General features: G+C 28.7%; 2 protein-coding genes across 5 annotated transcripts; one reads left to right on the top strand and one right to left on the bottom strand.

The window, feature by feature from the left end:
- The first annotated feature begins 1388 nt into the window (after positions 1-1388).
- Positions 1389-6510, top strand: LOC126918122 (ADP-ribosylation factor 6). 4 transcript variants are annotated; one of them, XM_050725775.1, is made up of 6 exons: positions 1413-1642; positions 2223-2334; positions 2492-2595; positions 2675-2873; positions 2953-3136; positions 5414-6510. In XM_050725775.1, the coding sequence occupies exons 2-5, from the start codon at positions 2253-2255 to the stop codon at positions 3093-3095; spliced, it is 528 nt and encodes a 175-aa protein (XP_050581732.1). In that variant the 5' UTR covers positions 1413-1642; positions 2223-2252; the 3' UTR covers positions 3096-3136; positions 5414-6510. The 4 variants fall into 4 exon arrangements, with proteins under 4 accessions (XP_050581734.1, XP_050581732.1, XP_050581733.1 ...); XM_050725777.1 differs by lacking the exon at positions 5414-6510 and having other exon boundaries at positions 1389-1538; positions 2953-3248; XM_050725776.1 differs by lacking the exon at positions 5414-6510 and having other exon boundaries at positions 1413-1734; positions 2953-3248.
- A 447-nt stretch (positions 6511-6957) lies between these two features.
- LOC126918089 (syndetin) lies at positions 6958-11097 on the bottom strand. Its single transcript, XM_050725710.1, has 9 exons — positions 10682-11097; positions 9949-10464; positions 9195-9877; positions 8742-9120; positions 8370-8660; positions 7825-8295; positions 7624-7745; positions 7371-7560; positions 6958-7299 (listed from the first exon to the last, which is right to left on the bottom strand). Exons 1-9 carry the CDS (start codon positions 10724-10726, stop codon positions 7189-7191), a joined length of 2808 nt encoding a protein of 935 aa, XP_050581667.1. The 5' UTR covers positions 10727-11097; the 3' UTR covers positions 6958-7188.
- Positions 11098-12453: the final 1356 nt, after the last annotated feature.

The raw sequence follows: 12453 nt of genomic DNA on the forward strand, positions 1-12453 counted from the left end.
TACAAAATGGAAATAAAGGAAAAATACGAAGAAAAGATAAAGGATTACAATCACTTCTGAGGATTAGATTTTATGGAAAATTTTAATTAATATAATTACATTATACGCAAAAGTATATTGTGGAATGTATACAATCTAAAAAAAATGTAAAATATCCAAAGCAACATGTTTGTTATGATATTTAGAAAATGAAACAAATCTCTAGTGTTCATAAAAATTCAAGTTTGCATAAATATCCATAGTCGATTGGTGATTATATTAAATTATTGAATGATATTCAATCCTGAAATTTTTTTTACTTAATAAAAGATATGTATATATATAATATTGATTAATATCGAACTATAAAAAATATACACATTTTGCATACACATAATTTTTTATATCTTAATTATTTATTTATTTATTTATTTGGTACAAAATTTTCTAATGAAATTAAAAAGAAATTCGCGAGCTGAAAGATAACGAATAAAAAGAATGTAACGGAAATTTAGCGTGAAATGTGAGATTTTTTGTTGTTAATCAGTCGATTATCGGCGTGCGCATAAAAATTGAAAATACTTGAATTGTTTAAAAGTGCACTGAGTTATGTAAAAATATATCAAAACATATCTTAACAGACTGATTCCTAAGATTTTTACGATTTACTAGGAAAATGTAAAAGGACATAAGTAACACATGTATTTTCATCACAGACGAGTATACAGATGACTAGTATTAATCAATGATTTTTATATTATTTGCAACAGTCGATAATTTAAGGATAAACAATTTATATAATGAAGAAAGGAGAATATATACATGTATTACATTTTTAACCACTTTGAATTAGTTTAGTAAGCACTCAAAAGGTTAATAAAAGTACCAAATTATGTTCAGTATACTATGAATATAAAGGTGTACGGATCAGTGAAGTTTCGATAAGTCTGATGAACTTTAAAATCCCGAAAGCTTCATAAAGATTATGAAAAATATCAAGTCTTCAAGATTTATCAAAATTACAAAATTTTAACACGTTAACTAACACGGTGGTCATCAGTGACCCGAGGTACTAAATTTTTTAAAATAAAATAAATTTCTTAAAAAGTTGTGTACAATGTGAATAAGATATGTAGATAACATTGTTAGAAAAAAGCATGCAAATACGATACAATATTTTGCAAAAATTATATATTGTGGTATATATATTTCAATTTTGTTACAAATAAAGCATATAAAATTTGTGTAGCAGTCAACGTTTTAAATATTGAATCGTGTTCAAAGTGATCCAAATTTTCATAATACTGAAAAATTTCAAATTACTTCAAAATTGAGATTTAAAGCAGTTTCCCCTTACATGTTTTATGTATGAATACAATTTTCAAATGTATTGCCAATTGGGTATTAGTAATAGATGGTAACATACGGTGGCGCTTCAAATTCCCTGTCAGTACTCGATGCATACCGAACTGATTTCGATATTTCATTTAAGTTACATGCGTGTTTGCTTGTGACTTACGAAGAGACATCATGCTGTACCTGCCTAAATAACGTTTTCGGTAATGCTGCTATATTACAGCTGTAATATAAATAAGTTATGTCTAGTGATGTGATATGTCTGCGCGTTCATGATAAAGTACTCGCCCTTTGTAAATGTATTTCGGTGAGTTACATTTATGCTTGCTTCAAGTTACACTCTTCTCGTATTGCTGACTCGAAGGATTTCTTTTAAAAAAATTCGTCATCAATTGTCATGTAAGACACAATATCAATTAGACTATTTATCGTGACAACTATCGGACATTACATTATATGAATATTTAGTTTTTTACATAAATGACCAAAGTTTAACGACAGATTCATTCAGATCTCGAACATACCGTGAATTTATTTATTCGCTAGTATTTTTCTAACATCTGTCTATTTTTAATTCTATTTACGGTATTTGATAGGTTAGGAAGAACGTCCTTGAGCTCTCTTATTTCGGCAATATATAAATTGTATTATTTGTGGAACTATTATATTTCATTTGAAATAATCAATTTTAAATAGAGGTTAGATATTTATGGAAGTTTTTCATTCATAGTATATTATAGTTCCCACGAAAATTTCATAAAAGAAGCGAGATGTTAGTGAAGTAATGGAAAGAGAATTATATTTTTTAAACCTCTTAGAATTGTTCATATAAAACCTTTTTATGTGTTAAAATGACTTTTTTTAAAGGTAAACTTTCTGAACTTTAGGTGCCAGGTGCCTAGAAAGCAGCTGGCAAGATGGGCAAGTTGTTGTCAAAAATCTTTGGCAACAAGGAGATGCGAATCCTTATGCTAGGATTGGATGCTGCTGGGAAAACTAGTATCCTTCTTACATAAATATACGCACACATGTGCGCATACACACACACATGTGTTTCTTTCTTTTACATGAAACTCTATAATAAAATCCTTGCAAAAGACTAAAGAATGTTTTGAATCATATGTTTTCTTGTAACATTTCCTTAATTACATATCAGCGATACTATATAAACTTAAACTAGGACAGTCTGTAACAACTATACCAACTGTAGGATTCAATGTAGAGACAGTTACCTATAAAAATGTTAAGTTCAATGTTTGGGTAAGTAATAGTAATTATAAATCTTCTAAATATAGCTTGGAAAATGTTCAGATTACTAAGGATAATAATTTCACTGTAGGATGTTGGTGGACAAGATAAAATACGTCCACTTTGGCGTCATTATTATACTGGAACACAAGGACTTATTTTCGTAGTAGATTGTGCTGACAGAGATCGAATAGATGAAGCCCGTCAGGAGCTTCATCGAATTATAAATGATAGAGAAATGCGAGATGCTATTATTTTAATCTTTGCAAATAAACAAGATCTTCCAGATGGTATAAACCAATGTATCTTATAAATCTTTGCTAATCATATATTTGTCATATATAAATAATTTTTTATTTATTTTTTCAGCAATGAAACCACATGAAATACAAGAAAAACTGGGTTTAACTAGGATACGGGATAGAAATTGGTATGTGCAGCCATCATGTGCCACAACTGGAGATGGGCTTTATGAAGGCCTTACATGGTTGACCAGTAATCATAAATTATGAGCAAATATTTATTTTTCATCAGTTAGCCACATACCAAGAATGTACGTTTGCTTTGTATTGTCATTTTTATTTATCATGTAGAGGCTCTGTAACAAAACTGATAATGATCATTATGATCCATAAGACAGAGAGCGAAAGAGAGAGAGAGAGAGAGAGAGAGAGAGAGAGAGAGAGAGAGAGAGAGAGAGAGAGAGAGAGAGAAAGAGGAAATTATTTCCAACGTACTACAGCAAACGTAAAGTAACCATTAACATCAAATGGTGCGTTTCAGTAATATTAATACTATATAAATAGAAATTTATCAAAGTACCAAAAGATATAGACTTTGTTACTAACTGTTTACTAAAGTCCGTGAAAATAGTTAATACAACAATATTGATTAGATTATCACATCCAACATTTTACTATAATTTATATATATATTTGCGTACATATCCCGCATTACGGGATGCTAATTATAAGAGAATACAAAAAGTTGTAAGAGCTACTTATGAGATTAAGAGATACATTCAGAAAAAGTATCTTTACAATTTGAAATTATCATTTATGCAATAGTTAATTTAAAATATCGTCCAGAATAGTTGGACATAACATTCATTCATCACTGGTTGTTATCCATGCTATGTAACATGTATCACACATAATATTTATACATATAATCCCACTGATATATGTGAGTAAACATTCAAAGCACTTACATTAATGACTTTATACAGCACAGAAATATTCCTTTGATAAATTTTTGCTATCAATTTCATTTTTAAAAAATATTCGTAGTGACAGTTAGTTCTTTTTTTTCTTTTTTTAATAATCGTCTTCCATTTGAGTCAACTTTTTATGCATATCAATCGACTTTTCTTTTTTCGAAAAAGATGAAAAGGAGAAAAAAGTGCAACTTCTGACATTGTGTATTTTTTTGTGCTTTAACTTTGATTGAAACGCATTAGATATACAAACGTACACTTATACATACATAAATGGAGTTCTGTACGCACAAATGGTAAGCTACTGGGTTTGATACCATGAGCTCAAAAGAAAGAGAGAGAAAAAGGAAGAAAATAGAAACAATGTTACTAATAATGTAACAGCATTATATCTGCCAATATTTTTTACCAGTTAAGCGATCGGATTACGCAGAACTAGAATTAGGTCACAGAGAAAAGAGCCAGACAGTGTTCTATGTGCGTCTTATTTCATTTCCTTTTGATAATAAGATGTAGAATAAGAGTGATAAACATATTTATCAATATTTGCTATTAACGAAACAAAACGAACATTTCAACATCATTCAATTCTTTCTTTTCTACAAGCTTCATATTTACATAGCGATTGAAAGTAGAGTAACGATGGTATACGTTATTCTATCGCTCTGTTTCTATGTCAACATTTGATTTGCATTCCATGATATAATATAAATTAGAGTATTAGTATTTTAACAAATTGTATTACTTTACCGCAGTAATAATTAATACAAATATAATAAGTTTGTCAGATTCTTTCTCTCGGCATCCGTACCATTAATGTTAAGTATTGTATTTTGGTGAGAACTAATGTGCAAGATAAATTAGCTCATATTTAAAAGCAGTACACAGATTTTGGAAAGAAAGCAATAGGCTGTTCTTTCGAGGTGTATGTGCTAGTATTGAGCAGTGCTCTATGTATATGTTTATACTCACTAATTTCGTTCGTATAAGGTTTATAATATTGTGTCATATTTGTTTCTTTTAGTTGTAATTGAAAACAAAAGAAACATAACAGTTGTAACTAAAATAACTTTGTTAAAAAATAGTTATTTTTTAAAGAGAACACACACGTTTTAATATTACAAAAGAGCAAATATATTTTGGCAATAAACTTTATTTGAATGAATTAAACATTTATAATTGAATTAAATCGAATGATAAAATTTTATTGATCATAGAGTACACGTTTTATTACTAAAATGTCCAAAGTTTGAATGAAATGAATCCTGTAAGCAGATAATACATAATTTGAAGCAAATATTTTTAGTAATTTTTTAATAATAAAGCGAGTTTTAGCTAGCAGTAATATATTTATTCATTTTTCATTCAGTGTGAAATAACAAAAGCATTTATAGTCAAGATACTGAATTTAGGTTTAAGAATGAGCAGAAAGAAAAAAACAAGGCGTATGTGTTTTTCATTATAGTTAGAGCATATGTTTTTTAACGCAATATTAATAAATAACATTGTCAAATAGGCTTATTGTCAAAGTAAGCATTTGGTATCATCATATTTCCATTGTTTAGTTCACACATATATGTATCAGCTACATTTTCCAACGATTTGTTTTAACAGGGGCCATTCAGAATGCAGGGCTCGATATAAAGCGCTTTGGAGTAAGGAAGAAATTGGTTACTTCAATACAATTATCAGCGTTTCTTAACGTTTACACTCCATGGATCGTGTTCTTTGTTTCATAAAAATTAAAAGGATAGTATATAAATAAAGGCCATATTTCATACGTAATTTAACTCCATAGACGAAAGTATAGATAAATTTAGAGAGCACAACTGTCTTTTAATCTTAAACAAATTTTACTTAAAGTAGACACGATCCACATAAATAAAAAAATTTGGGAAACGCTGATCCCTAATGCTATTAGCCAGAGAATTCTCAATGCACCATTATTAACTAATTTTATAATTACATAGTCATTAAATAAAAAGGAACGAAACATTTTTCAGTCATATTGGAATATTATTTATGGAAGAGTATTTTTAGTTATTTCTCTATTTTGAAAATGGTAGTATAAAGCAGATTATAGATATTCATACAATGAACTAATTAATCGCTTTATATGAATTTTCGAATTGTTTAATAGCTAAAAACAAACACATTCCTCAAAACGAAGTTGAATGTTAAAATACGAATAATAATTAGAGGTGCAATAGAATTTTTTGGTTTTTAGTACAAATAAAGAATATAAAAATATATGATAAATGTAATGCTACATTGAATACTATATAGATAAATAACAATAATTTTTACAAAATTGGAAATCGATGAATCCAGCAAAAATGTACTTGTATATTATTATTATTATTATTATTTGTATAATAAAGACACCTTTAAATTACAAAAGCTTTCTTTCAAAATGTAAAGTATCATATTCTTAAACAAAATAGTTATAATTGCACCTAATTTCGAGAAATAATTATTTAAATATTTACAAATTATTACAACTATCTAGCTGATGATCTGACAATGGATTTTGTTTTTTTTATAAGATCTATAAACTCTGGTCATAAAAATATTAAAACATAATAACTTTATAAAAACTACAATTTTTATGTGGAATAATATATATGTTTAAAAAATATTTCATATTATATATATATATAATTATTATATATTATATATAATTATTATATATTATATATAATTATTATATATTATATATAATTATTATATATATATAATTATTATATTATAAAAAGAGCTATGAAAATAAAATGAATATGAAATAAAATTATGTACACCTTGCTTTACAATGATTGAGTGAAAAGGCTCGAGACGAGTAAAAATTTTTTATCAACAGATCCAATAACGTTAAATTCCTTCTTTGAGATTCAAAGTGCAGATATTTTCTTATTCAGACTTTCGACAATGCTGTAACAGATCTGAATAATTAACTATATATATATCATTAACATAATGTAAAAAGTTTGTAATTGTTAATTGTAATAATAATACTCTATGAATTTGATTGCAACTCTAAATTTCGATATGAGATTCCTTTAGCCAATATTACTTACATTGTATTGACATACATCAGAATTACAAATTTCGTACTTTATCACATACTTTCAATTTTACAAACTAAGATCCTTTTAAGAGCCTATATCGATGGATTTAATCCGTGTACTGAGTAAACAAAAGTGTCAAGAAAATTAAAGAGTTCCTAAATGAGCTTGCTTACTTTAGTGATATAGTAAAAGTTCCCGAATATGTACACGAAGAAAATACATCCTTTTCATTTTCCTCTTTTTAAATTATTCCTAAAAATTCGTCCTTTATGCAATTCCTATTTCGATATAATCTTGAGATGTATTATAATATATAAACCTATGCTATCTACTAGGCCGTTGTTCTTCTATGAATGCAATTAAACGCTGACGAGTTTTTTTATTATTTTGACAAGCTGAAGAAACTATGCCAATTAAATGTTTCACAGAATATTCCTGCAAGATAAATAAAATACGTTAATAATAAATAAGAATATCATAGTTAGATAACATATATTCTTAAATACCTTGTGTTCCCTTATCCATTCTTCCAAACTATTCTCAGGGAGATAGTAAGCTTTAATATATAATTCAACATATTCTCTGTGAGGCATTGGCCTTAAAGAAGTCAAGGACTCAAACTTCGATTTCAATTGAGTAAAATCGAGTTGCATTAGTGCTCTACCACCATTCGAACATTTTTTAGCATTAGAAAATCTGTAATAGAGAATGGATATAAGTAAATAAGATAAAAAGATTGTAAGTAAAAAAGTAACATACCCCTCTACTAATGTATGAGTTATTAGATGTGCCACATTTTCCCAGACAGCGTTATATACATCGTCTGCTAAAGGAAGACAACTTCCAATGTTTTTCAATCTTTCACTTAATATATATATTTCCTACAAAAGAAAAAATTTCTTAAGTGCAAGTGCCGGTGCAAGCGAAGTTAAAATTTTTATTTGTACTTAAAATAAATACCTGAAGTAATGCATCGATATATCCACTATGTTGAGACATAACGTCAGTCACTTCCCAATTAACTTTATTCATTAAATTTAAAATATTTGAAACATCAAATGCTCGAGATGCAACCGCCATATATACCGGTTTCCTTAAATCCGTGCTCGATGCTATTGTTTGCATATAAAATTGGTGAAGGAAACCACGTTGTGGGCTAGCACCGATAAGATGTTCCAAGTATGGTTTCAAACTTTCGTATTGCCGACCTAAAAATATTAGAGATTCCACTCCTACGACACGTTCAGTCAGACCGTGAAGCTTTTCCGGTTGCGATAAATTTACAATGGAGGAGAGCTGCGGCTGTCGTACTTTATCGGAATTTAATTTAATGTTATCTTCCGTATCATTTTCACAAATGATTAAATTCTCCTTAATTCTTGCTAGAGATAGTTTCAGTTTTGGACTATATAAAGAATCACTATTTATTTGCTGTGGGAAAGAATATTATTTCTTAGCACTAAGTTAATATCTTAATAGAAAAGTAACTAATAAACAAAACTTACCAAATCTGAAGTAAAGAATAAATGTACAGTATAAAAACATAACTCGTAAAACTGTATCATACTTTGTATAACCGTAACTGCGATTGATCGTAATAATCTAGACATTTGCAAATACTTTCCACAAACGCGCAATATACTTAGTGTTGTGTTTGTAACCATGGGCCCTGATTGTTTTAGTTTACACTTTTTTTTATTTGTTTTAACATGATCTGAATCATCAACGTATTCGTGTTTTAATTCATCAGGGATATCATCGTCCGATTCATCCGAAAAATATTCTGGAGGATTATCCTGTTTAATACAGATTACTTTTTATATTACATTGCCAATTAGTATAAGGACAATAAAATATTTCTAAATCAAACGTCGTACTTCATTACTTATCAAAATATCTTCGTCCATGGTATCATCTAGACCAATAGAGAATGGCGATGACCCCCCTTCTAAATATTTCTGGATCCATTCTATACTTATAGGGCTATCATTTTCACCAACGTTAGAGTTATCAAAATTGTTCCATACTTTACAACTGTTTAGCGATGGTTTTAAACTCTTAAATTCCTGTAACTGAGTTGCCACAAAATTCGATTTCACAGGGCACAATTCCCACCCATCGTTTTCTAAAAATATCCTGAGTTCATCTAGTCTTGATGCGTGATAATGAGAAAAATATGACAATGATTGCTTCCTTATAGATTCTTGCAGATTTTCTGACTTAAAACCACATAACTCCTCCCCAATTTCCATTAATCTGTAATTATTTTTTGTTAATACAGTATACGTAAATTAATCTAAACTTATATAAAACCCCTGTTAAGCATTTACCTGTTAACTATACCTAAAACTTGAACAAATTGCTCAAATTTAATGTAAGTTAAATCAGCGTTCATTAAAAATATCGAAATTTTCATTTCAACGTCATGCCATATACGAATCATACTGTTTTCTAATTTATGCTTCACATATTGTTTGCTAAAAGTCTCTTCTAAATCTTTTACATCAGCTTTAAGTTTAATTTTATTTTCTTGTGTGTTATGCCAATTTACTACCAAATAATAAGAGCTTAATATTGTCCATAATGATTTACACAATTCTGTTAGACAAATAATGCAACTTTCCCGGGGTACTGATTGACAAAGTTGTTTATATTGTCTCTTTGTATCTCCGCCCGCATACGAATGAACAGCTGCAAAAGCAGTATTGTGAATTGCAGCAGTAAAATGCATATGCAATTGATCCATCGCAGATTGAGTTTTTCCTAATAAAGTATAAGCTTCTTGAATAGACGTATATATTGTTACATCGAATTGCGTGCACATCTTTGATAGTGTAACATCCAAGGCTTCCTCTGCTTGTTCTAAAATATCCTGTAATTTTCCATTTAAAGCAGCAATACAATGGAAATGTTTATATGTCTGTGCAGCACTTTGACATTCTAAAAGTAACGAGATTGCTCTGGGATAATTTTTTTCATTTAATAACTCCTGTAGTCTATCTCCTGTACGTTGCTACAAAATATTATAATAATTAATCCATTATTACTTCATCAAGTAAATAAATATAAGTCAAATGAGCTTACCAATGTCTTGATAGTATTTAAATTATTCAATAATTCTTCTACGATCTGCCTTTTTTGATAATTTGCTAATATTCCTAAACTAGCTGTAGTAAATTGCCTTTCAGCTAATTTTAAATCTGCTCTTCCCATTCTGCAAATTTCTAACACATCCTGTAATTGTTCTTGTATCAGTAAAATTTTTTCAAACTCTTTGTTACAAGCATTCTGCTTTTGTAATATAAGTTGTAGAACTTTCTTAGAAACTACTTGATGTTGCTGTTTCAGTTTCTTGTAACATTTTTCAATTTCTTTAGATTGCAACACCTTTGGTAACTTCTCCAATTCGTGTCTACAAGGATCAAAATTATGGTCTGTATTAAAATAAATCTCTTCTATAGATTCTAATATGTCTTGATCAGGGATAGGTTCACTTTCTGTTGATTGGTCAGCTTCTGATTGTATATCATCTGATTTCTGTGATTCTGACGGATTAAGTAGATCTGGATGTAAACCCATTAATGGAATTTTGGTTGTATTCTGAATAACAATGGAAAATACAAATACACTGTATCAGTTTACCCTAGAACAGTTTTTCTCTTAAACATTAACAAAGTATTTCATTTGAAAGTTTACAAAGATACAAATGTAGTACAACATAACCTAAAGCATAACATGAATAGAGGGAAAGTTGTATTTACAATTACATTGCAATACAAGACATTTAAACGTAAAATTTTAATACAAATTTATTTACCTGCTTGTTAATAAGACCGAAAAATTTACATTTTAAGTCCTCCATACTGTAAATTTCTTCAAAATGCAGTAAAATACATTTTCATCTATTTACTCGATAGCTTGCTGTTTCTATCCATTCAATTGATATAGCAATTAATATTCGCATTTCTCCCTAATTACTTAATTAACCCCATCTTGTAAGTATATCAGATCTATTGCGTATACATGCTTGCACATTGCGTATACTTGAATCACATATGTATATCAATATCTTTTCAGGTTATGTTCGGTATGAAGTTTCCGCGCGAATTATAGATGTTATCAACAATAGATTTTCAAATATTGCGATTTCAAACAATACTAATACTTTTCTTCAATTTGTGGTCCTTCTTTATTCCCAAACATAATAACAGCATATATATAACTAATATTATTGCTACATGAAAAAAATGAAACAATAAAGAAAGCGATTAAAAATACTAATTTATTATATGGAGAAACTCTAAATCGTTATACGAGTTATTTAAAAATGATATATGTATGTATTTGTAATTTACATAGTAAACAAAAGGTTAACTTTATTTAAATATTTTAATGAAAGATCTGCTACAATTTTAGGATATTTTCTTGGAAGTAAAAAGATCTTTCATGATCAAGATTTAATACTTATAAACTACGGAGGCTACATTATAGTTGACCTCTTCTACTGAGGGAGATACGTAACTCCAGTCAAGAACCACGTTAAAACAGCCATTCTCAGTAAACCATATTTTGTTTTTTAAATTTCTTTTACGATCATAATTTATAACTTTTTCCTTCATAAATATAATCATTATGCACAATGTGTTTCACTTTATAACTGAAAGATACTCTGTATTACATATTTGTATTACATAGATTATTACATATAATCTAATATAATCTTTTAAATAATAAAAGTATATAATAATTTGTCCTTTAACAAGTCATATTTGATATTGTATGTATAAATTTATATATATATGTTTGTATTATAAAAAATATAATAAAAAAAATATATATATATATGTATGTATATATATATCATACATCATACATATGCATAATAATCATACAGATACATTACATATTACATTATAGCAGGCTGAACAGTGATTTACTGTTTCACTAATTCTTACAATCTTAATTTTGTGAAAGTCTTTGTCCTTTAAATGCGCCAGAATTTTATATCTATACATAATTTATATGAATAATACAAATAAAATTTATTTAATCCATTCAAGATACGAAAAAAAAGAATAGTTAGAACTATTAAATTCTTTTCGTATCCCTTCTTAAATTTTCATATATGTATCTTTAATTCTAGTTAATGTTTAATATTTATCTTAGCAAATTTCAAAGCTACGTCTGCTACTATCACGCACATAAGCGATTCGTGAAATAAAGGAGAAACGTAGGTGTCAGGGTAGGAAGATTGGTTCATGGACGACGAAATTTCGAGGAGTTGTTATGGGTTGCGTGTTAATTCCATTAAACGGTATTACATTCCTAAAAATTCCATGAACGTTTATATACCCCGGTTCCCAAGGGTGGCAGTAGTGGTAGCCATGCTGTTCTGCTGGCGTAAACGCAACGTTATAACGACGATAAACGAAAGTTACGTACGGGTACAAGGGAGTTGAAATCGATGCGACGTGGTAGAAAAGGGTCGCGTAGGTGTTCCAGGGTAGAACGTTCGATTTCGCTGATTTCGATTGGTCGCGGCCAGCGAGACCTGTTGTGTGATTGGTCGAACGCCTTCCTGCGTACTCC

This window comes from Bombus affinis, chromosome 6, assembly GCF_024516045.1.
Source record: "Bombus affinis isolate iyBomAffi1 chromosome 6, iyBomAffi1.2, whole genome shotgun sequence".
Classification (NCBI taxonomy): Eukaryota; Metazoa; Arthropoda; class Insecta; order Hymenoptera; family Apidae; genus Bombus; species Bombus affinis.